General features: G+C 36.1%; 1 protein-coding gene across 3 annotated transcripts in view; it reads right to left on the reverse strand.

Moving 5' to 3' along the window:
• Positions 1-5,122: 5,122 nt before the first annotated feature.
• LOC121407437 (enhancer of filamentation 1-like) overlaps positions 5,123-26,710 on the reverse strand; it is a 46,452-nt gene continuing 24,864 nt past the window's right edge. For all 3 annotated transcript variants that reach the window (XM_041598506.1, XM_041598504.1, XM_041598505.1), the window contains exon 3: positions 5,123-8,957. In XM_041598506.1, the coding sequence (XP_041454440.1) occupies positions 6,792-8,957 (2,166 nt within the window). In that variant the 3' untranslated portion in view covers positions 5,123-6,791. The remainder of the gene's footprint in view (positions 8,958-26,710) is intronic.

The following is a 26,710-nucleotide window of genomic DNA, read 5'->3' on the forward strand; positions in this document are numbered from 1 at the left end:
GGCTTCGGTCATCCGCCTGGGGTGGACTCAAACCCACAACCTTTTGGTCGACTTTACCGAGTCAACTCGCTCCCGAGTTAATCATTTGGTGCACTAAATTTGGATCATTGAAATGTTACTGGACTATTCTTTCCACTTCACTCCCAAGCTTTATTTTGTGTCCCTTCTCTTTCTCTGAAGTATTCAATCCCACAGAGTTCTCTTCTTTCCTCCTCCTCTTCTGCCTCCACCAATGGTTGGGGGGGGCAGTCAAATATATTAATGTACACACGCGAGACAAAAAAAAAACGCATGGAAAGGGGTGTTTTTTTTTTCAGTTTTGGACGCGGTCCGCGCGTGGAATCATTAAGGGTATAAAAAACACTGATTTTCAAGAAAAAGGGTGGTTTTGAAAGACAGGTCGATGGTCAATCGCGAGGTCAAATGTATTTAGGGTATGTTTTTCCCCCAAAGCTTTTTTTAAAGACTACCCAAACGCGTGTTTAGGGTATGTTTTGTCCCAAAGCTTTTTCCCCCGAGGTCATGTTTTGGTGACAACTTGTTTAGGGGCCAAAAATGTGTAAATAAATAATAACATTGTTTAGGGGGTTATTTTGCACACAGAGAAAAAATCGTTTAGGGGGTGTTTGGAAATTCCTTGGTCACGCGTGTGAACAGCAATATATTAGACTGCCCCCCCCCCCCTGTGTTTCTGCCATGAGACTACAAGTGCAATTAATCAGTGTTTCACCCCTTGGTATAAAGAACATCTCTCCAGGGGAATCATTTCATTGTGAAATTAATTGTATCCGACACAGAGAAGACCATGCCTTGGGCACTGACCAATATAAAAATGTCACCTAAATGCTGGGGTGATTTCAGTTTTGTTTGCATTTCATTAATGTACAATAGAAATTCAGGATTTACTGACATTGATATTGTAAAATAATTACTCAATTTAGCATATACCTGGAATATTTTCATTTATTTACTTTATCTGTGCTTATTCATTTCTATATTAAAAATATTAATATGATAAAGTTTATTGCTTAGATCTGCCGAAGTATTAAACTTGATGAATTATACAATAAATTAAAAATGGGTTGTTGAAATTCAACACCAGATGATTCTGCATTCTAAGTGAATATAAATTACCATAATGAAAACTCCAAGTCACACAAAATTTAGTAAATTGTTTCTGTGTGGTACAACTTCATGATGCTAATGAAATATGATTCAATCAACCTGCTTCAAAATAGTAACATCTCTTGGCAGGCTTATCGGAGTATGAATGAAGATAGCCTCATTCCTTTATGAAATTAGTCTGAGGGTTTGATTTTCACATTTATGGCTCTGTGAACGTTAAGTGTGAAATTTCATTATCTTATTGACCACTTACAATGATTAGCTTGCTCTTCAGAAGTTGACCGAGATCTAGTTCCGGAATGTATCAGCCTCTTGCCATGTTCACTGAGATTATGTCATATTGTGTTTTTGCCCGGGGCTAAGAGCATAAAAGAAAGGTGCCTTGTTCCAGGCTCTGTGTACCTCTTTATTTTGTTAGTTGACCATGATTACATTGACAAGGTATTCTTGTCTTGTGATAATCTTCTTTGCCCATATTCTGTACATTTATTTTGTCATATTCATGGATACATCATTATGACCAATTTCTGTTTCATACTTCTCCGCTCCTCTCTCTCTTCGTTTTTTTTTTCTCTTTCTCCTTTACTACACAATTTAGCTCATCTCCTCAGTCATATATCTGATATCCTCTCCTTTGTCATTCTCCCTCCACTTCTCTCTTACCCCTCCCTACCCCAACTTTAAGCTCTCCCCCTTTCTCTATCATCTCTCCAACCTATCTTTCTCTTCTATATTCATGATCTCCTTTCCCCTCTATTATTTCTCTTATCCTTTTTCTTCCTAAATTACAGTTTTCCTTCTCTCTCTCCCTGTCTTTATAAAACCTCCTTTCCCCTCTATTCTTTCTCTCATCCTTTCTCTTCCTCAGTTACAGCTTTCCTTCTCTCCCTTTTGTCTTTATGTAATATGTTCAATCCTTTTTCTTCCTCAATTACAGTTTTCCTTCTCTCTCTCTCTCTCTTCCTCTGTCACCCTTCTTGATCCCTCTCTCTTCCTTTCTTTCGCATTCTCCCTTGTCTCTCACACACTCTTTCCTTCCTTACCATTACTTTAAAGGGGTACTCCGGGCTGAAAATAAGTAAATAGAGTGAAATTCACTGTGCAAAGCACTGATAATATCATCAAAATCTGATAACAAATAAGTTATTGAATTTTGAGTTCTAGCTTCATTTATCCTTTTCCAACAAATCATGAATCAAACTGGAAAAAAAATCATTGTCATGAATAATATCTGTTTATTGATGTAAACTCATACATGGTTCATATCTACAAACACATTCACAAAAACATCCTCTCATATAATATCCTTCTTAATTCTCATCTTTTTAAGTACATGATGATAAACTTTCCTTAAGTAGAATTCATTTCAATCACTCCAAGATTGTAAAAGACAAATATATTTCAAAGACACAATCTTCAGCTAACAAACTAGCGTTGTTATTTGATGAATCTCGAATAGAATGAATACACTATCTTTATATAGGGAAAGCTCATACACAGTAATATGTACACATTACTAAACTTTGTGCCTTTCAAATTCAAAGTCTCTGATTTAAAAAAGCTCTTGAAAAGAAAGGCAAATAAATAAGTTTTATAGCAAAAAGCAACAACAATATACATGTATAGAATATAATTATTATAAATGGTAACATAAAATCCACCAGTCAATTAAAATAAAGGACTTCAATGAATCTTTTCTCAAGAAAGAGCATCATCATTTTAGCTAATCACATATTTAGCTGAATAAACACTTTCTTAGCCACATAGGATGTAATCCAAATTCTTTGTTTCATACATCATATTAGAGTCATTAAAAATGTTTTCTATAAGGTTTCTTATCTGAGTCTAACTATTTAGTATTTTAGTATTTTAGTAACCGTGCAACAAGTTGAAACAAATATAGTTGAGGAATTGAGAACCAAAGTTGGAGGAAAAGTTGCAGAACATGCCATCCAACTGTCTGTTATATCTACCTAACATTGTTTCCACTAGGCTAATGGATGAAAATTATTTCTGGATTTAAAAAGAGCAGTTGTTTTATGAATTGGTTTCTTCTTTTAAACAACAGATGTGGTTTTATATTTCATCTCAGGAAATGAACTTTATAGTTTTCTTTTCAACTGCAAAAGTCATCAAGATGCTCTGAAAAAAAAACTGTTCCAAAGTGATTTCCAGTCCAGTATTTATATTGTATTTATAGTGGCAAGTACAGAAAGGACGGCACATATTTATACAAATCATTTGATGCATGCCGCGTCTACTTTTTATTACTATATTGTTCAAAATTTGAGCTATTTATATGGTTTAATACATTGTGAAGAAAATTTCTAATTATATTGTGATAATGACTACAGTCTGGGCATTACTTTAAGCCCTTAGAAATTAAATAGAAATTATTTAATGCTTTGAACAGTAAAATAATAATAATCCTGCATTTATACTGGTATTTGACAAGCAAATTCCGCTGCCATTTCTCTATCATTCATCCATGTTCAAGTCAGCTATAACAGAAAATGGTATGAACACTGCTATTACCATAGTTCAGCCTATCAAATTCTGTTGGGTGTTTCAAAAAGTCGTTCATAAATTACCAAACTGTACTCGTGACTGGTGATCCTTTCTTGTGCTAAATGTTATTGTTCCAGTCGTGTGTAAAGTCATGTGTAACGTTATGAACGGCTTTGTGAAACACCCACCAGGGGCCCTGTTTCATAAATGACTTGCAACTGTTGTAACTTTGCCATTATGGCAACTACCATGGAAACCTTGATTATGATTGGCTGCTGAACTCTTTTGCCATGGTAGTTGATATCATGGCAAAGTTACGACAGTTGTAAGTTCTTAACGAAACAGGCCCCAGATTTGCTATCAAAGCACACTATAAAAGATGTCTGAACTGAAGCGTATTTCTATAAATCCTGAAAGATATCTTTTTTTAAATTTTGGAATATGATCATTTGCAGCAACATACTTAAAGCCCTGACTGATGATGTAATCCCAAATCCACTGGAAAATGTACAGCTCTTTTTAAAACCTCTGGAATGCAAAAGCGAAAATACCAACTTTTGGTCGCGAACAAAGACTTAATCCAAAAATCCACATTCAGTTAAACAATTGCTCTGTACAGCACGTTACTTGAAATTATTTCCATATTCAAACTTTCTTCACAAAATGAGAAAGAGGAAAACACTCCCTCTATATTAAGCAGTTCTAAATTAATTGTTATCTTCCAATACGCATTGGCTGCACTATTTACAGACGAGTACAACACAGCAAACTTCCCGAGATATGATCATTATATATGAGCTGGAATAATCAGAAGACAATTTAAGTCATTTGCCATCCTTGAAATAGCATGTCACCTCATTAAGCCCATCTTTTAAAAATCATCGCATCATTTAAGATTGGAATATCTGGGTTGGTGCAATCACAAGATTCGTTTTAAGGACGACATAAGTGTTCTTATTTGGGGCATTATCCAATTTGTAAAAACCACTTTCGGCCAACCAAGCAGGCAAATTTACCTGGCATTCAACACAAATTTTGAGCCACCCTTTCTTCATTAAGCTTTCGAGTAATAGCCTTTTCACACCGAAATTCAAGTACAAAAATTCACACTCATTGCCATCCATCACAAAGAGATGAAAATAATATAGACAGATGATAGATTTATCTATTAGTACGGATCAACTCTTTTTAGTGGGTTACCTGAAACATTACGTATGTGAATGTGCACTTAGGTTTTAGTGTGGATTATTTGTTCATGGTACATTACAAATGCAGGCTAATTTATAAAGTACATGTAGCCTGGAGTGAGCATTCTCAATGATCTTAGGTCAAATTTCAAATGAGAATTTACCACTCTTTACCCAGGAGAAGTGAAATGGGTACCTGGCAGGTCAAAATTCCTTGACTGCTTGAGTGGCCAATCAGGGTAGCCATGCTCCAGCTAGGATAAGAGAATGCAGTGCTTAGGAACATTGTACATTATATTGTTATAACTTTTGGCAGTTTACAAGTTGGACAAATAGATAATCACAGGTCCTTGGATTCACATCATACGAAAGGCAGCCACACTTAATTTTCTTCAGCAAGAAATTTATCCATTTTGTGCTGCACTCAACCCAGGTGAATTGGAGACTAGAAGGTATGTAATTGAAAAGCCAACAAAAGCTGCTGTGATACAGCCAGTGTATTTAGGCTGCATTATTACAGAGCACTTTAATAGAGACTTCTGATGTTATCTACTCTATCAACACATGTATTTTTATCATTATTACTATTATTACAATATGAATTTACACAGTACCTACAAGATTACTAACCCATACTGTTGCCTCTATCAATATTTCTCAATCTGAGATAAATTCTGATATAATCAAACACACAAAATATACTTTGATATTTTGCAATATGATGAGGTTTGCATGCTTTGTACAAAATACCATGTCATTTGTTTGCAATAATTTACAACCTGTTATGTAAGAAATCAAATTACATAAATTGACAAGCAGCACCAAAGATCAATGCAATAGTGAAAAACATTCCAATTACACATCCACTTAAAAAAAAAGGAATATTAGTGAATTATCACAATAGAGAAATAGCAAAATTGTGACCAGCACAGTTTATTGTTATTGTCTATACATTTTAGATTTTAAAAAGAAGAGATATAATACTCTACACTACTACATTATCTAAAGCATTAACGTGAACTTGATGACAACAAATTCAAAATTACTATAATTACCATTGAATATCAATTTGTGCTACATGTATGTCTGGGCTGAGAGAATCGACAGACATTACCAAGCTTGTAATTCAGTCTGTCACCTAAAACATGAAACATGCATTAAACAGAGAATATCATCAATTATAGTAGTCTATCATCTTAGCGATACCTCTTGGACTCCAAATCAAACACGTGCTTGTTCATTAGCATCAAGCATATCTACATGATATATTGATCTACATGTTAACCTACCACTTTACGCAAAATTCAATGTCAGTTTTGCTAGTTTGTCTTTTAAGTTTGGCTTTCACAGACTCATGTTACTATTGAAAATGATTACACAATGTTGCAATCAGAGTCGACTTCAATTACATCTGTTATGAATGCAACTATAACCATGGAATTTGGAGGAACTGATGGAAAATGACTTCCAAGGAAGAATACACAACATTGATATTATTTTGTCTTTTCAACTTCCACTGCAATCTCAACGTTCACCATTGAAAGATATTGAATGCAGGCCCTGTATAATACAATGACTGATTATACTGACTGCTAATTTAGTTCATGTATTTCTGTAGATGAACTGTTTTAAACATACACAAACATTTACAATCAATTCTTCGGTTGTTTTGTTACAAATCGTAAACATGACAAACCTTACAATGTCGTGTTGTGTAGCTGCAGCAAATAAACATACATGCATATATGCATTTGTATAATGCAATTCATTTTTTATCATACAGCCATTGAAAAGATTTGTTTTTTCTACAAACCTGATGAGTGAAAGATGAAAGCATTAGTATGCTTAGTAAAATGCATTTCACATAGACCTTTTTGCTCTATCCTTGTTATCCACACACTTTGTTGAGACAGAACTGCCTCTGTAGTTAAAAGAGAATTTCACCATTTATCTTTGAGAGTCATACTGTCATCATGCAGGAGTGTTGAGCAAAATGATTTCCTTGAGGTCTCTGCTGGCGGATGCAACGTCCGTGATCCTGTCAACCATTTCCTGCAGAGGTTGAACTGCAGGGAACTGGAGAGCTGCATTCTTGGTGGCATTGACACTGACATTGAGGCAGTCACAGAGGGAGTCACTGTGGTGGATGATGCGATTCTTCACCTCAAGGTTGTGTAAGTTGTGGTGGAGTGTGTCGCCAACGAACACCAGCTTATGACCCAAGAGGATGATGTGCTTGCTGTGAGCAACAAACACCTTTGGCGGCTGATTGCCATCGATGCAGGAGAAGAAAAGATCGATGGCATTATGCAAGGCAGTGAAAAGAGTCTCCACCTCGGTGTAGTAGAAGGTCAGGAGCTGTTGATCTCCTGGAGAGAGCGGTGGTGACACTGGAGGTTGATCTGTCGTGATAATTATCTGCCTGTTGTTGATTGACTGGGGTTTCTGGACATAGCCATAATCTGGCATCTTACCATTTTCAGGCATGATGTGGTTTCCATTAGTTTGGGCATGGATCTGCTGTTGAGGAGCAACAGTGGCACTTGGCACTAGCGGCAGAGGCCTGTTGCGGATAGTTTCCCTGGTGGCTTGGATGGGTGCTGTAGTCACAAGGGTCTCCTTTTCTGCAGCCATCCAGTTGCTGGACATTCCTGCAGAGTTTGGAGGCGGTGTTGGCAAGGGTCTGTTCTGGATGATTCCTGCTCTTTTGAAGAGCAGTGATGAGTTACCCTGGACAAATACCACAAACCTCTTAACATCATCTGGAAGCCCCCTGGCTGTGACTGCAAAAGTGTCCAGTTCATTACTTGGACTTGAACCAGGTTTGTACATAAGTGTGTTCACATCCCAATTAAGTTCATCCAGCATTGCTGACGCTTTAGTCAAGACCTGGTGCTCATCTTGAATGGGCTTATACTGCTTACTAAGTTTTTCATGGAGGTTCTGATCCGAAACATAAAGAGCATTCACCAGGACACCATCACAGAATTCCATGAACTCTTTAAATATTAATTTGAGCTGATTGCATGCCGCTCTGATTTCATGAATATGAGGTTCAAGATTGTTCTGATGCCTCCAGGTACTACTGACATAACTGAGCATGTATGCTACTGCAGAGTCAAGAGCTTGTTGCCGCTTAATAAGCAGGTCCATGGCAGCATCACGGTCAAGATTTAACCTCCTCCCTAAAGTTTCATCTATGCAGTCTGCTGATTTTGATAATTGCGGGAGAGACAGCTTAGCGACTCCATCTGTAATGTCGTCTGCAGAACGATGGTGCTGTGAAAGCGTGACAGGCCCTACTAATGGCCTGTCCTGTGTTACTGTTGGAGGAATGTCATACACGTGATCAGAGATGCGCCTCTGTGTGCTACCTGGTTGTGGTCTTAGACCACGTGCAGCAGGAGGTTGATCATAGAGTTCATGTCCATGTCTTGCAGGTGTATCATATAGTTCATCAGGTTGAACCTGCTTATTTGGAGGCACATCATACAAGTCACTAGTGTCCTTTTGCAGTTGTGTTTCATACACCCGCTGTGGTGTAGGAGTTCTTTGTGGTAGGGTATCGTATAGTTCTACAGGGGATGGTGACATAGGGCCACCTTTAAGCGGAGGAATCACATCATACAAGTCATTATCACTTTGTTGCGATGGTGGTATGTCATAGGTATCAACAGAGTCAAGAGTGCTCATTGATGGAAACTTTTCATCCTTCATCTTTTGGGAAGATGGTGGAATATCGTACACATCCTGAGTTGAAGTGTTCTGACCAGGCACATCTCGCTTGCAAGGGGGTGTGTCATAAATCTCACCGATATTCTCCTGCTTTGGAGAGCTCTGTCCGCTCTTTGAGTTCAACGATTCACCGCTTCCAAAAGCCCTCGGTGGCACGTCGTAGGTTTCATTTGGGGAGATTCTCTGCACGCTTGGAGGTGTGTCGTAGAGTTCATGTCCTGGTGGTGTCGTCCGTCCATGGTGCGTTGGTGAAACATGCAAACCTTGTTTCTGCTGCGGTGATGCCAGGGAGCTGGCATTGGGAGCTTGTTTACGAGCAGGTGGGATGTCATAGTCCTCGGTGGATGAAAGACCAGTGTTTGCTTGCAAAGACATGTATGCACCCGAGGAGTTTGACACATTCTGCACATGGAAAAAAAATGAAGAGCAAAAAAAAAAGTGTAAATATCAATGCATATTTCAGGAACAGTTGGAAACAAAATTTCAGTCTTGATGTAGGTGGTTTTTTACAACATTTCATACTTAGCAAGAGATCTGAATCTGTATTTAATCCCAACAAACTTAACAAACTGATGCTATGATTGAAATTGACAAGTTTTACAAAACAATCATTTCGGATAAATGTATCTGGAGACTACAAAACAAAAATGGGAGGACTTCAGGTTTCACCTCACATGCCTCTAATAATTCCACATCAACTCCATGGTAGACTTTTATCTATTTTGTCCCTACTTTTATTAATACAATGTAAATCATGAGGTACATCACAGCTCTGTATTAGATGTATGCATGGGGGATCAAATGGAAGCCTTCCCTATACTCTGCAGCAAAGGTTGCTAGACAAGCGAAAACAAGTTCACATCTACTTGAGATGTAACTTTGTGAGCATTTCCATCCATTTCCCCCAAAGCTAGAGTGATCCTTATAGGGCATTGCAAGAAACTTGCAATTGAACGCAAACTGAGCATAACTCCCAAAATTGAGCGTAAGTCCTCCAATTACATGCAAATCTGCAATATAGAATTTTAATTAGAAAGACAGATAGATAAGACTAGTATAGACAGGGAGAAGATGGATAAATAACATAAAAGTGTATTCAAATCTCATGGTTGTACAAGGTGTTTTCTTAACACACTTTAGTTAACACCTCCCGATTGGAGCCCCATTTCAGAACAACTATTGTAAATTTGCCATTATGGTAACTACTAGTAACAGGGCTCGACAGCCAATCACAATCAAGGCTTCCATAGTGGTTACATTAATGGCAAAGTTACAGTACTTGTAACTCTTTATGAAACGGGCCCCTGATCTCAACAGACATTTCAGGATCGTTTCTTTTCTCGAGCCTGAACACACCATCCATGCTTGCTTACATTCTCTGCACGACTGACCAAACTCCATTTTCAAGGAGAGCAGTTTTATTGGCTGTGGGGATTTGAGATGTGAATGTGTAAATCCCCCGCTCCCTCTCACAAAGTGCATTTTTATTGCTGGACCTAACTAGAAGTGATTGCCTGCCTCACGTTTTTCAGGTACAACAATTTCCAGGTATTTTCTTCTTTGGCACTTCATCGCCTTCATAATTTCCTTCCTTCCACCACATGTCTATTTGCCTTCACTTTCAAATATTGAGCCTGAAAGTATTCAATCTATTTCTTCAAGTCTGTATATATTTGTGTGTGTGTCTGTTTTTCCTGGTTTCAATCCCCCCACCCACCCCCTCACAATGTCTGCTATATCAGTCTTCCTTCCAATAGAAGACATCTTATCTTTAAATCAATAACCGCAAAATAAAGTGCCATCAGCTTTCAAATTTCAACTAACAATTAGTATTGCAATTTGTAATTATTGCTCATGCACGTAACCACAGTCCAAATTCCATCCATGTAATCTTACAGCAATTCATGAAGAACTCTCTCTATGTGGTACAAATAAGTCATATAAAGGGACAGGGATTGTCCTTTGACCCATGCATCATTTTCATAATTGGGTCAATTCTCGTCTGAACATTTGACACGTGACTGAACCTTCAAGATGAAATGAAACATCCATTTATCTCAACAGACACCAAATGCCAATGAAAAGAGAGGGACATTCCTAAATTATTTCAGTTCTCTGAATAGTCTTTGCTTATCATATAAAGGTCAAGTCCACCTGAGAAAAAAGTTGATTTTGAATTAATAGAGAAAAATCAAAGCAGAATGCTGAAATTTCATCAAAATAAGATATGAAATAAGAAAATTATGAGATTTTAATATTTTGCTTATTTTTCGCAAAACACTTACATGCCAAGCTCGGTGAAAGCAAATGAGAGAGAGTCAATGATGTCACTACCTCACTCACCATTTCTTTTGTTTTTTAGTGTTTGAATTATATGATATTTCAATTTAACTATGAATGATGAATATCAACTTTAGATTCAACAATCGTAAATTTACATGTTCATTCCTTCAAACAAAATTATACAGTTTGATGATTTACCTGTTAACTACTAAATTCTGCCATTCTCATAGGTTCAGCACCAGACAACCATGATTTCAGAAGGTAATGGGTTAAGTGCCTGTAGCTCCTGCGTTTTTTAGGATCTGTGTTAACATCATTTACACACTAACAACTGTTGACGGAAGGAATCTCAACCTATGTCTGTCATCCCAGGAATGTTATACATGCAAATGATATGTACACACAAGTGTTGCTGTCTTGCTATTTTCTTCAAGAGGTAATGTTAATTACACAGACTTGCACCTTTGAGAGCGAATGCATCGAGTGATCATCTCAATGTCGTGATCCATCTGAATTGATGACCAATAGTGGGGTCCAGATAGAATAGCAAATACAATCATTTTTTCTTCATGTTTTGTAATGTCATAATCAATGATTCCAATTACAACATTTGGGGCTAGGAGGATACAAAGAGTTTCAAGTGATTTTTTTATCCCTTTCTTTACTGTCTATTTTCATATACTTTCTTTCATTATAACCTTTATCCCCTTTTCTGTATATGTTCCTCCAAGCTTTTTTTAAAATTCCTTTTTCTCCTTCAGTGCCCCTTTCTTAAATTACCCCTCCAGTATATTTTTTTTAAAATTTTCTGACTGGTTAAGCAAATGCACTGTAAAAACTAGGGCATTCAAATTGATACCATATAGTGTCATTAGAATAGAGGGCCACGCCTTGAGGTGTCGAAATAACATCCTGGAGATGGAACATAACACCAGAGAGAAAGAGTAACAAATAAAAGGTGTTGTAATATCAACTAAATGTGTGTGAAAACCAAATATTTGACACCAGAGTAAAATGACGAGTGTTTTGCTGTGTATATGCACAGAGTGGACTAGATTTTCAACAGCCTCTCCAAGAACCAATCTCGCACTTTCTGTATCTAAACCCCTTTTCATACCACCTCCCCTTTCTTTTTTCTTCTGCCATGATATCACTCAAATATGAGTACACTGATGTACACTAATGTATTTTGAGGTCCAACTCTATTCATATACACATATTCCAAATAAATTGATGAGTACAATGTTGATATTTGAGGTTCACGCAAGTTCACCTCCATATATTCCAAATTGATGAGCGCGATGTTGTTTTGGAGGTCCAGGAGAGTTCATGCACAGGTAGAGTGGATTGAGGAGCACTATGTGATTTCCGCGGCCCAGATTGAGAGTCAGAGTCGGCCTCTCTGAACCTGTCATGCTTCGGTTATTAACATGGTGATCAGCTGCTGCCTACCCGATGGGGAAAGAGCAAAACAAAGTCATGGTCCAAAGACACCATCCACAGACTCCTGGACTTGGAAGGATAATTATTCAGCACCAAACTGAACGTCATAATATGTTACCTATATACTCTATGTGGATGGTCCTTCTTATGCATGTTACATGCATGATGAAAATTCAAACACATTTTCCCCCTTTTCAACATAACATAATATAAATATTGAAGAAACAAGAGAGGGTAATTATGTGTATTGATGAATTTCAGGGGTAATACCTTGATTCTAATTGGATACTAAACAGTCAAGAAAAACATCTGAAACATATTCACTGAGTAGGGTCCCCTGACTTTAACTTCAGTTACATACTCCAAGGATCCATATAAAACAAACAGGTGTTTAACGATTATCTTAATATTTTATTAGGCCTACACTTGAATTGAAAATTTCCCAAGATATTTTAAATCATCAGATTAATTTGTTTTATCCTTTATGTGTCTAATATATAATATTATATTTATCTAAATTTGATTAAAGAAATTATACCAAGTGTAGAGACAGATTATTTGGAAATGATGAATGATGATTTACCAATTATTGACCAAACATGTTGATACTTGGCTACGTTTCTTTCTTTTCAACGTGGGGAGCATTATTTATCAAAGATTTATTAAATTTCAATTATAATAAAATGATGACATTTCCCTTCATTCTCTTGTACTAGTTTATGTTCCCGTTATTAATGAAGGGACAATTTAGAATATAATTTAATTGTAAAAATATGGATAGTTTGAAAGAAAAAAAAATGTTCCCAACCCCATTGTTTGTCATGTGACTCATAAAGAAGGGAGATATGATAAACGAGTTCTTGACTGTAACACACACCACACAAAGTTCGGCACCAATTTTGTTGACTCTGCGGTTGTAAAAGTTGTTATCGCTTGGTATAGCAGACAATCTTTACCAAATCATATTTCATGCTATTACAACAGTAGACCTATTTAAGTTTGAGTTACCTTGCTCCCTTTCCTTGTTGTTCACATGTCCTCTTTATATCCATTAAATGAAAAATATATATTAATATCATTTTCATATTTGACAATAAATGATTCAGTAACACCACGTAGATATGAACGTGACAATGCATAACTTTACTGCGAATTTGCAACTAGTTAGTTAGTTTAGTTTACTCCAACGATCTGTAGGACTAACATAGTAACCTCTCTACTTGTATTCATATAGATTTTAAACAATAATTTCTACTGCCAGCTTTTATTTTAAGATTTGCCGAGCGCATCAGACCCACTCAGTCTGTTGACATCATGCCTTGCACTGACCCACACCACATCCAGGAAAGATAATGCTTTCAATTCTATTTACATGTCCGTTCAAATGTTGCTTCATGAAATGTCAGAGCCATTCTACAAACAATCCATAATTGAGTTTGCATTCTGAGTTGAAAATCACTTAAAGACATAATTGAGTTATGGCAATGTAGAAATAAAGTAGTCTGAAACTGTCCACTATGAAAGCACAGAATATTGCAACCAATTGTTTATCTCAAGTAGATGTAAATACATTTGTATGCTACTATTATACTAGAATTTGGTTGATTGAAAAATATATATGTTCTGTCGTGTTTGAACAAAGCATTATTTAATAAGGAATTATGTTTACGTGAGTTTGCTTTGATGCTACTATACTAAGTAACATAAGAGAGATATGCTTAATTGTACCATAATACAGGATTCACTATCTGACATAGATGAAAAAGTTCTGAAGTATTGACTTTGACCAAAACCCAAATTTCTCTTTAACATCTTACACCAAACATTTGCTTTTAGCCATTTATCACTCAAACGCCATACTTCCATTTCTGTCAACAAATGGAAAAGAAACATGAAAGCAGTAATCATCATCCATGCTTGTGTGTCATGACAAATATTGTCATTACCACAAAAAGGGCAAAGTCTGATGCACAAATTTTCAGATTTTCTCCATTTGCAGTGCCAGCTTGACAATGAAGGCGAGTTTGACTGAACAAACAGGAAAAGAAAATAAGATCTTGACTGAGGGATTGAAATAAGCCAAGCAATTTTCGTAAGTTGTCTTATATGGATAAGGTTTCCGGTAATAGACTATCCTCGCATTTTTATATGATTAATGGGAGGCAAACAGAAAGATTATAAATCATAATATACACGGCTCTGCAGTAAACTTAAGATGAAAAAATTAAATCAAAATTTGTTACATGATGATGTTAATCACATGGAGTTGGACACAATAGAAGTGTGTTGAAATCACACCTCTATGATCTGCATATTTTATCTACATTTGTCTTGTTAAAAACTTATTATTTTGCAGGGGTCGTAGAACGGTTTTCAAAGTGGGGGGCTGACCATGCTAAAAAGCACAATCATATGGTCATTTTTACATTTTTGTACATGGTTTTGGAAAAAAGTAGGGGGCTGAAGCCCAGCCCCCTGGTTCCGCGGCCCCTGTTTTATGATTCTAAACTCTAAAGTTTTGAACCAGAAAAGATGACAGAAAAAAAATGGAGATATCTCACAGAGAGCTTCCCACCTCATTATCACAAGCCATTCTTCTTCTCCTTCTCATTTTTCATTCTTTTATTCTCATTCATCATTCTCACCTATCAAAAAAATCCCTTATTTATATACAACTAATACAAACCTGATGAGAATCGCTTTACAAAATGTAAACATGAAAAAGAATTCCCATTTGAACAATTTCTTACAGGGTAAACACAGATTTGTCACCATGTGAACAATAGAACACATGTTATCATTTCATACATTCAATGCCAGCGCAAAGAATTAAAAATTCACTGTACTATTCAAGCTTTGATCATTGTCATCATCTTTTGTTGGTTAGTATATTTGTAAAGTGATGGATCTATGTTGGATGTCATTGAATCGTTGGCTTATAATGCTGGGGAGCGCCATTTTACACAAAAAGTTGCCTTTTCATTTTTTTTTCTAGGGAGAACATGCAGGGCCATAGTGTGTGAAATACAAACAAGGAATCTAGAACAGAAGTTACTTAAAAATTAGACAAAAAACTTTAGCCATGAAATCCTTCTTTATGAAAATGAAAGAACTCCCAACTCTGCAGCAATATTATGAACAACTATTTAATGACAGACTTCACCTTGCATGTACATGAACATTTCCCTATGAAAAAGGACACACTATGATAAAGCAACTTTTTCTTTATGAGCCTCATAAACGTGTCCGAATCGGCTCTCTCCGCAATTAAATTGCTCATGAATTCAATTTTGCCAATGTGTCTGCAACTCAAATTGCCCTACATTTTGCTATTTCAATGATGCAAGTGTCCTGTCCTTTGATTTTAAATTGAAAAGCAATTGAACAAGAGAGGATGCTAAATATAAAACTCACTTTTCCAGATCAGTTGTTTGTACTACGTATATTTTGTACCCTTTAGCCTTGAAAAGCTGCTAAACTATTTTACTCTTAGGTGCCAATTTGAAAAAGTTACTAGTACTACACAATTTGAATCAATGTATATAAAGTGATGGAAATATATAAATTCAAGAAGATAAATGTGGTTTTTAGAATATATGGCTTTCATTGTATCAATGCATGCTATAATGCTAGTAATGCTACAACATATTTTTCCTTTCCAAATGGGTACTACGGGGTGAAAATTTAATCAAATTCTGATAAAAAAAGAAATAATTGAATTATCAAGTGAAGCAATATTTTGTGAAAACAGTTATATGCATGTAATCAAACATATTTAAGGTGGGCTGATGATTTTTTTTTTATTGTGTGGAACAACTTTTTTATTTGTCCAATTTTCATAAAATTTTCAGTGTTTTGTTTGTTACATTTTACTTTGTTTATTCACATCATATTGTTTTCAGCATCGAATACCCCTTTAAAAGTGCAGATTGCGCAAAGGAACCATTCCCTCTTTAAAGGTCAAGTCCACCTCAGAAAAATGTTGATTTGAATCAATAGAGAAAAATCAGACAAGCACAATGCTGAAAATTTCATCAAAATCGGATGTAAAATAAGAAAGTTATGACATTTCAAAGTTTCGCTTATTTTCAACAAAATAGTTATATGAACGAGCCAGTCACATCCAAATGAGAGAGTCGATGATGTCACTCACTCACTGTTTCTTTTGTTTTTTATTGTTTGAATTATACAATATTTCAATTTTTACGAATTTGACGATTTAGGACATCCTTGCCTGAAGCACAAAATGTTAAAATAATGGAATTCCACGTGTTCAGGGAGGAATGAAACTTCATTTCACATGACAATGACGAGAAAATAGAAATATTTCATATTTCATATAATAAAATACAAAAGAAATAGTGAGTGAGTGATGTCATCAACTCTCTCATTTGGATGTAACTGGCTCGTTCATATAACTATTTTGTGGAAAATAAGCGAAACTTTAAAATGCCATAACTTTCTTATTTTACATCCGATTTTGATGAAATTTTCAGTGTTATGCTTGTTGAATTTTTCTCTTTTTATTCAAATCAAGTTTTTGTTGGGGTGGACTTGTCCTTTAACAAGCCCCGAAAAACCAAAGTGTTAATAATATGGTAAAAAGCATTTCATTTTTATTAAAATAATCCAATATGAATTCTTAAATGCATTCATTCGGTAGAAAAGTTTGGTTTTGTAAAACCTATCAAATCGGTGGACCTAAATGAATGCATCAACATAAACAGAAACAACATTACAGTACAGAGAGAATCAAACAAATTAGGAGCTTTAAAAGAACAAGATATGGTGCACTACACCGTTAATACATCATCTTTCAGATATATATATGTGTTTGATGCAATCACTGAGGACAAGCTTGGTTCGGGGATGGGATATCAACTCCCAAGTACAACGACTGCAAGTGACATTTCACTCGAGATTTGCCCCTCGATAGCGAGAAGAGGAAAACCAAATCGGCTGTGCGAAAATTGATGTGATGACAACTGAATGAGATATAACAGTGGAAAGGAGAGGAAAAGTACAGTGGAACGATTGTGGTACATTATCATGGTTATGTAATTACTCCTTGCAGTTTCATGCTTATCAATATCAGACTCGATAGCACCATGGACCGACATGGAAGCACTCACGCACAGGGAATGTATTTTATTGGAATTCAAACTACATGGACTGAGGCCATCCACAATAATTTGTACTGATTGAATTTCCTTGAAAATTACTCTCCTGGAAATTGATGTCTAGAAACAGAGTATTTTAATGCTTGATCATGTTCCTGATTCATTTGAACTTGCTTGATGAGTACTCAATATGTATTAAGAAAATGAATTAGCCTATATGGAAGTTAGTTGAGAGAATACAATCCTTGATAGAAACTAAAGATTGCACAATAAAAAGAGGAGAGGTGGAAGAAGAGGCTGTCAGAAGTGAAAAAGATGGAGAGAGCAGGAACAGGGGCAATTGGGGATGGAGAAACATAGAGGAGATCAAGAGAGAGAGATAAAGATTGAGAGAAGAGGAGGAGGAAAGGACAAAGAGGTAATTAAACAAAAAAAATGAAGGATCATTACAATACAAGCAAAGAAAGTATGCTACATTCACGTAGAACAGAAAGGAGATGGAGACAGAGAATTAAATGAAGAATACTGAGAGATGCAATAAATATGAGGAAACAGGGAAGGCAAACCGCCCTTATATCTGCCGCAGCCATGCATGGCCCCCAATTACTCTAAGGTTGTAGGGGCTCGATGGGATGGCGAGTTGTACGTCGGCGTTTGTGAATGCCATGACCGATTAAAGCGAGGGCTGCCACATTAATCGTTGGAACGTGCCAAGGTATGCGGCACCCGGGCAGAAAGGAAGCGCCAAATCAGAGTGGATTAGTGGGGGTGATGATCCAAACTGGCAGGTTGGTGTGGGATGCGGAAGGACTTCAACTTCATGTATATAGATAGATGGTCAAGGGATGTATCAAGGATCCGTGGATATATCAAAAGAGAGAAACAGAGAGACAGTCAGACATAGAGATGGAAATAGTAATAGAAAAAGATGGGAGTGAACAGAGAATAGCGTGTGTGCAGTGATGGAGAAAGAGAGAGAGAGAGGGGGGGGGTTAGAATACCAAGAAGTGACATTGTATGAAGAACTAACCAAAAAAATGCTTAATCAATAGCTTCACGATCAGAGTAAGAATTATTTATGACAGAGATCTTTGTAATTGTATTTGCAAATTCAAATGTTTCAAAGGTCCATGCTTGTGCAGCTTTGCCATTTAAACACCCCCACTTATCCCACATCTTTGGTTTATACAGTGCGTATCAAAAAAAAGTTTACACTTTGAAAAAGGCCTGGTAATTTAAAAATATGCAACATGTGGGTAATTTTTTCACATACAATCCTGGGTTTGGGTCTAATCTATCCAATGAAAGTAAAAGTTTTGACAGAATGTTACACTTGAGTGAGCACTGTCCATTTTTGTAAAGCTCGCAGAAATCTGTTTGCGCAGAAATGCCCGTTTGTACGCTGTGTCAAGGGGAAAGGGTGAAATCAAACTTACCCTGCCAAACATTTCTCATACATTTCCCTTGCACTTTTAGTCAATTGAAATAAAACGGATACATTCAAGCATTTTCTAACAATTTTGCCACCCAAATTGAAATTTAATCACTTAGTATACACAACTTTGCACCCTTTTTGTGCCTGCTGAATCTGAGGACATAACTGAATCTGAACCAAAGTTTTATATCAGACATTTCTAGCACTTTTTCACTAAGTTTTTATCATTTAAAGTGGGTTTACGTTTCATTTTTTATTAAATACTTGTTTCTCCACACTTTTTCCAAGCTTGACAATGATTAACGAAATGAAAATCAAGCCTAAGCCATTTCATGTAAATCACAGCTCAGTGTAAGGCAAATATCGTCCCGATGGCCTCGGTGTGTGGGAGAGTGGGGTGTGGCGCAATGCACTCCTCGAAGTGGTTTGAGCAAAGAAACAAGTTAAATAGGTAAAAGATATCTTCAAATCAATTTTACGAGCTAAATTCCACGTGTTATTCATGATTAAGGTCTACTTTTATTCGCATAACTATTTTAAAGTTCTGCGCAAATCATTTTTCACTAAATTTTCAAAAGTAAGTGGTGCTCACTCAAGCGGAAACATTTTTCGACAGTTTTATCGTCATTTGCTTAAATGGACCTGTACCAATGTGAAAATGTGGAAAAATCTTCAGGATATTACAAATGTATAATTTTACAGGATTTTTTCTAAGTGTAAACTTTTTTTTGATACGCACTGTAGTTTTAAAAGCCATTCGTTTTCATGATCAATGTAAAATCTCTTAAATGCAACAAAGGTTGAACTAAACAACTTTCAAAGCTATGCTTCAAGGGTAAAATTTACTGTGTATTTGTACGTACCTGAAGTGAAACTGAGATACCATCTAGATTATCATGTTCTTTTTTTAATATCAAACTTTCTCACTGACAAACAGGAAAATATTGTTCATCTTTATCCTTGGCATTTGATAGGATTTCGTCATCCTATAAGATCATCCAAGGGTAAGTTATCCACCAAGAGATGTATTCCTACACGTTCTATTTTTAGGTGCTATTTTTTTTTTGCAACTAGCAATTACGCAGTTGATACAAATATCAACATTCTGCCTTAGATAGAGCATTCATTTTCAAGATATTCTTGAATATTTTCTGTGGCAATGATCATCCCAAAGCATTCCAATTAGGAAAATTTAGGGGCTAGTTGGGTCATCACAAATTTAGGGTTGTCACCCTCATGTATTTTGCATGCTGTAAGAATTAAAAACATTAAGCTTTCAAATACATGAGCACCCAAGATACATCATGCATTGCCAACGAACAGCAAACAATTTGGCATAAACCCAAAGCTAAACCAAAAAAAATACTAAACTTGACTTAGAGTATCCCTGTTTAAATTGCTTATAAAAAAGTTCAATGTGGAACAGATGTCCATGGAACTGAATACCTGACACAGGAAAGCAAATGGGGGAAAGTCAAGAGCAAGGTTAGGAAATGATGTCCTCAAGAGAGCAGTTACTTGATAGGTCTGTCCCCTTTGATCAGATGACAGGTGAGGTTGGGTTGTCTTTGACAGCCCTGGATGTCCCCTGGAAATAGCATCTGATCAAGAACACACAAGGTCAGTTTCCTGATCTAAGTTTGGACTCAAGGTGTCTGCATAAGCTCCTCTGGTCCAAGAGATTTTTGACATGGATTTGTAATTTTGCTTGTGTTTCACGTCTGCTTCATACCTTAAGGTTTGTACAGGTGGGCCAAGGCAACAAGACAAACGACATTCTCCAGAAATGAATAATAGAAAATCCCTTTTAAGAAAGGTAAAAAAAAAAAAGACTTTCATTAGGGCGATGGTATCAGTAACTAAAAATTGATTATTATATTATAATCATTGTTGCTTTCATATCATGACTGTAATTAATTATTTGCTATGTTTTGAATTTCCTATCCTTAATTAGGAGGGGGGAGAGCAGTAACTAAAAAGTTATTTGTGAAAGGATGTGAAACAGTCATGGACATATATTTAAAAAATATGTCAGACTTCCCTCATGAAAATCAAGGTGTCCCCTAGCATTCATGGATTCTGGAAGACCACTCGACTGACTTATGTTAGATTTTAATAATCATATCACACCTGCTAATTAAACATGTACTGTTACAGTGCAGGTAAGATTAACAACAGTCAAGTTACTCAAGTACATCATTGGAAATGGAATAACACTGCAACCAGTCAATGAAAGGTCAGGCTTCCTTCTCACATTTCAAAATATGATGTTGAGAGACTATTGTAATGAAGAGTCCGAGCCCTATGGAAAGTAACATAATATGGATTCAGCTCTTGGATCATCCTTGATAAGCTGAGTGATGCCTTTGACATGATATCCTCTAGCAGCTGTCAACACCTGCATTTAATCTGGACTGGACTGGACTGCAGCGCTTCAATGGAAACAAAGCTATATATTCACCAGTCTGATGATGTATCCAATGATGCAGCCCATGGATCCCCCTCATCCAAATCAACTTCCTCTTCACAGTAAGTTCACTTTATACCTAATTTCTGAATTGAAATCAATCTCAGTACAAACCACTGGGAAATGGTATCATTTACGTTCTGGATCAAGAAGCATGGTAACCTATTTAAGCAGGTTGAAAAAAAACCCAAAACAATCACATCTTACACAATTAATAGATAGTACATTTTATAAATCCACATTGGCATGCCTCTCTTGTTCACTATTTTCATTCAATTTGATAACCTCCACAACTCATTAAAAAAAAAGCAGGGTCAAAACATATTTAGGGTGTTTTTTTTAAAAAGCTTTTTTTTCTTAAAGACTAGCCAAACATGTTTAGGGTATGTTTTTTCCCAAGCTGTTTCCCCAGGTCATATTTTGGCTGACAACTTGTTTAGGGGCCAAAATGTGTAAACAAAGCCCGCAAAAAAACTTGTTCAGGGGGTTGTTTTGCACACAGAGAAAAAACTTGTTGGGGGGGGTGTTTGGAAATAATTTGGCCATGCATGTGTACTATAATACATTTGACTGCTCCCCCCCCCACTGCACCCGATCACAAAAATACTCCATATTTCACACTGGCAAAAAACCTGGTATCTCAGCAGAATTCGGGATCAGGAAACACCACATATTTTTGTGATCATAAGGGTAATGCGAACACTTTAAATGTCTGCAGATATAAATGATTACCTAGATGAACAGGAGATGTAATCACTTCATCTCTGAACCATTTAAGTGAAACTTGGCACAAATCCTAGCTTGTAATATATGGGGAAAATAGGCATCCCGTGGCCGTACAGTTGAAAGTCACCATTTACTACAGCTGCTTTGGAACATGACCGTATTAGGAAGGAAATTGGAATGAATTTGTTGAGAAGACAGGGAGGACAATAACTTCCTGCTTAATGGGTCAGTGCCCTATGTATGCACTTGATTATTGAAACCTGACACCAATGTTTTTAGAGATGTCCTCCCACAATGCCCCCCCCCCTATAAATTCTGTTCTGATTGTATACTGTACATAATGAGGAAAACAATATTCTACCATTGAAGCCTCCTTTTAATTATTCACAATTTGAAGAAATATTCCACATGACAATATTTCTTGAAATGTGACAGTGCAGATTAAACCCCACTGAACTGACTGACTGACTGACTGACTCACTCACTCACTCATTTATTTATTCATTCATTCATTCATCCATGTATTCATTCTCACATTTTCATTTTGGGGAGGGGGCGGGGCAGGGGAGGTTTGAGGAACCAGCTAATCAGTTTCTTCAAACTGATCAAAAATAACTTTTTGCACGTTTTTTTGTAAAATCAAGATATTTTTGCATTCTGCCAATCAAGCAAATTCAACCACTGCAAAATCACAAACTCCTTGAACCCATCAATTGATTAAATTCCCCAAATCAGAGAAGCATTTAGAAAACACTACTTTTAATAATTTCTCCCGACATCAAGCACGTCATCCGAGAGGTTAAAAAAAATCAGGTTTTCCTGTTTTGAAAATTGAAATGCAAACGATGGAGCTTATCTCGATCCACATTAGCATATGAAAAAGTCAGACTTCCTTTTCATATCTTGGACGAAATCTTTCCCATACTGAAATAAATATGATTCATCAACACACTGATCATGCAATTTTAAGATGCTCTAAGATTCCTTACCAATATCTAGGATGATATCAATAATCCTTAACAGTTTACTATTAAATATGTTACATGCAGAGCATTATGGTTCATTCCTATTGTTCAGTATCCTCTGATTTCATGTGAAAGCATCCTGACATAGCAGTTTGGACCCTCTTTTTTTTCAAGGGTCATATTATAGAACCTCATCCCAGTGTTAATTTCTCTTGCATCATCCACAGTTTACTGCACTTGACACAGTTATCTTCCTCGGAACATTTAGCACCCATACAGCAGCTCAGCTACAACATGGGTAACAATCACATTATGTTGTTTTTTTTTTCTCAACATATCAGCAATGCAATACTACAGGTAACACTGCATAATTCAAATCTCTTGCAATCACAGATATTTATCTGTATGACTTTGGCTAAATATGACATAGGAGAAGTAAATGAGACAGGTTTTGTGGTCTAGTCTGGTCTGAAATAAATGCTTTGAATTAGAAGATTATTCAACTTGTGAAATGTCAATGACTTCTTAAGAATCTACTGTAGCATGACTGCGCATAATCAAACACATAGGGAAGGATAGTGTGTTAAATGCAAGTTAAAAATACTATTACAATCCACATGGGGGAAAATATGTATGATCCTCAAAGATAAAAGGATCTATGATATGCGTTATTTTCATCCAAGGTTTCCTATATTCTTAAAAGATGGCACTGAACATCTTCAATCTCCCATCACACATTATATCTCTTTAAAGCTCTGATGAATCTACGCAGGCAGTTCACATAATTCCAAGGAATTTTCTCTCAGGAAATTCTGGGTTAAGTTATGCACCTGTTTCTCAAATAGCCCATCTACAATGTGTGTATCTTTTAAACATTTACCATCAAATATTGTATCTATGTAGAGAACGAAGCATGTGACGTACACAACCAAACACAAACCATAACTGAGCTTCAAACTTCCATGAGTTAAGCATCAAGAAATTTGAATATTTCCAAACTTCAATCAATCCTACATTCTATGCTGGTGCCGAAGCAGATAATTTTTTTTCTCCTGTCCTGTAAAATGTTTTAACATCTGATCAAGCAGCCATTTGGTTATGATTTACATTCCCCACAGTGGCACAAGTCACAATAAGTCACAGAAGCAATTTTGAAAACCCCATTAATGTGTCATGTGGCAAATGCATTAACACATGAAAATACTGAGTTCACAGCTCATAATTACAATTCCTTTCTAAACTAATTCATAAAGTAGTGTTTTTAAAAATTTTCTTAAAATACAATGTTTCCCCATCATGTGAATTCTATTTCTATGATTCCCAACTTTCATCTCTAGAATAGTTCATGAAAGGGAAAAAAATGGATTAACAATATTGCCACATGCAAGCACTTTTAATAGATTACAGATACTTTATCATGGGTATAGCACCAAAACATATTTCTCAGTTTACAAAATAAGCAAAGTCAAACCATAATCAAGCACTCCCCCTTTACTGCAAAGAAATATGGCAGAAGATTTGAGAGACAATATAGAAAGTGATGGGAAACTGTCTAGACTTTGGCTGACCCCAAATTGAACATCAATACTCTTAAAGAAATTTGGAGTGAAACATAACCCATGACGGAGAATGACAAAATCTTCCATGAGAATATGGAAGAGCTACTCCATAACATACAGAGGCCGAGGAAACGGCGGGTTCTATCAGAAGGGATGTATGTTAATAAGTGTGGCATACATCTTGGATAATCTATTTCTATTCACCATGTCCTAGTTTTATTTTTCGTTTCATTTTCTATTTGAATGCATGTGAAGAATGCTGCAGTATTCTACCCTTGTATGTTCAGATCTACCTCTGATTGATGCTATCAATTGTCATTCAAAATTCCAAACATCTCTCTCTCTCTTTCTATCTCAATTTGTCTATCTCCCACTCTTCTCTCACTTACCTCTTTTACCAACAGAAATTTAAGCATAATGAAAGATAGTAAAGAGTGTTATCATCAATAAAAGATTGCTCCATTATTTTTCTGCATGCATATTGCCCCTCCCCCGTTTTTTCTCTCTCTCTCTCTCACTTTGATGTTCCTTTCTAAATCTAAAGCTTTATTCTTTGTTTGCTGCAATATATATCCACATATGTCATCCAAACCTTTTCCCCACATATCTTTTCAGAACTTCCCTATTTCCTTCTCTAACTTTAATTTCCCTTGCAAAGTTGCCAAACCACTTTCACATAATTCATATAGTACATCAAACCGTCTTTTTATCTCCCAAACAAAATAATTTTACACTCCAATTTATACAAATTTGTAGATTTGTACTGAAATAGATTTTCCAAACCACACTTGCCTTCTAAACCACAAGACACCTGTTCTAGATTAGAATTGTTAAAAATTTGGTTACTACAGAAAAGCAAAATACAACTATGCAGGTGGATATTGCAAGATGGCAGATATAGTGATATATTTTATAATTAAATGAAAAAAAGGGTTCTGAACCAAACTTTTCCAGATTTTTTATTATTACCCAGGATTGGATAAGTGACTTATCTCCCCATCCCCAAAACAAAATGGCAACTATAAATATCCTATAACAAAATATCTTATCTATAAAAATACTCCAAAAAAAAGATTCAAGAGGGAAAAGACATGTGCTTTTAGATAGATCAGCATATCTGACTCCTGCCAAATTACATCTTGAAAAGAAAGCAAGTTAACATATTGAGGGGGACAAAACGGCCTTTATTAGTCCCACACATTCTAAATGATGTATGGAACGCATGGTGGTAAAGCTATCATGTCTTTGTTAATGAACATGCCAACTGACAGGTTGGAGCTGACATTCTATAAAGTCCAGGCACCATGAAGCAGTGGATTGACAGTGAAACAGCTCTGCCTCATTGGCATTCAAGGACGCATCAAAAGTTCAGCAAAGTTGAGCACTGCAAAAATCTTTAAATGCACTAAGAAGTGATAAGGGATTTTGTCTTCAATGTGAATATAACTTTTTTTTAAATTTGCAAAAACACAATAAAAAACATACGTTCTAAAAAATAAGGATGAATGCATACTAAGTACCGATGACCACATTCACTAAACTAACACAAAAATTTTCAACACATTTTCTATTTCATTTAAACCATTCTGCAACCTGGTGCAAATACTCCCTATTCACTTATGGATGCATTACGACATTTATCTGAAATGATGCAATTCCAAAATTAAAAAGGTTGTAGAAATGTACTTCTTCTCAAATAAGAAGAGCAAAGCTTGATCCAGCATTTACTGACTCATGCCCTGATGTTTATGAAAATAAATTTGAAAACGGAACATCACCAAAATGACGGCATCAGATTCCAACAAGTAATGAACACATGCTATATCATGTGATCACCTTTTTTTCTCAGATATCACAGACCATGGGATGTTTCCTTTTTTACCAGTCATGACATAGCATATATATTGAAAGACAGGGTGTGTTGTTAGACCTGGGCCCTGTCTTACAATGAGTTACGATTGATCCGATCAACCACAACTACGGACGGCCAGTGATGTCAACATCTAAAATGCAAATTTGTTCAAAATATTTTCTAGATCTGATGTATATTTTCGCATTCACCATTCTCTTGAAGATTCATTGTGATTCTATTTGTTTACTATGCAAATTTCCTGTAGAAAAAATTATGGTACGGATGGATTTCCATACAGTTGAGAT

Source organism: Lytechinus variegatus, chromosome 2 (assembly GCF_018143015.1).
Source record: "Lytechinus variegatus isolate NC3 chromosome 2, Lvar_3.0, whole genome shotgun sequence".
Classification (NCBI taxonomy): domain Eukaryota; kingdom Metazoa; phylum Echinodermata; class Echinoidea; order Temnopleuroida; family Toxopneustidae; genus Lytechinus; species Lytechinus variegatus.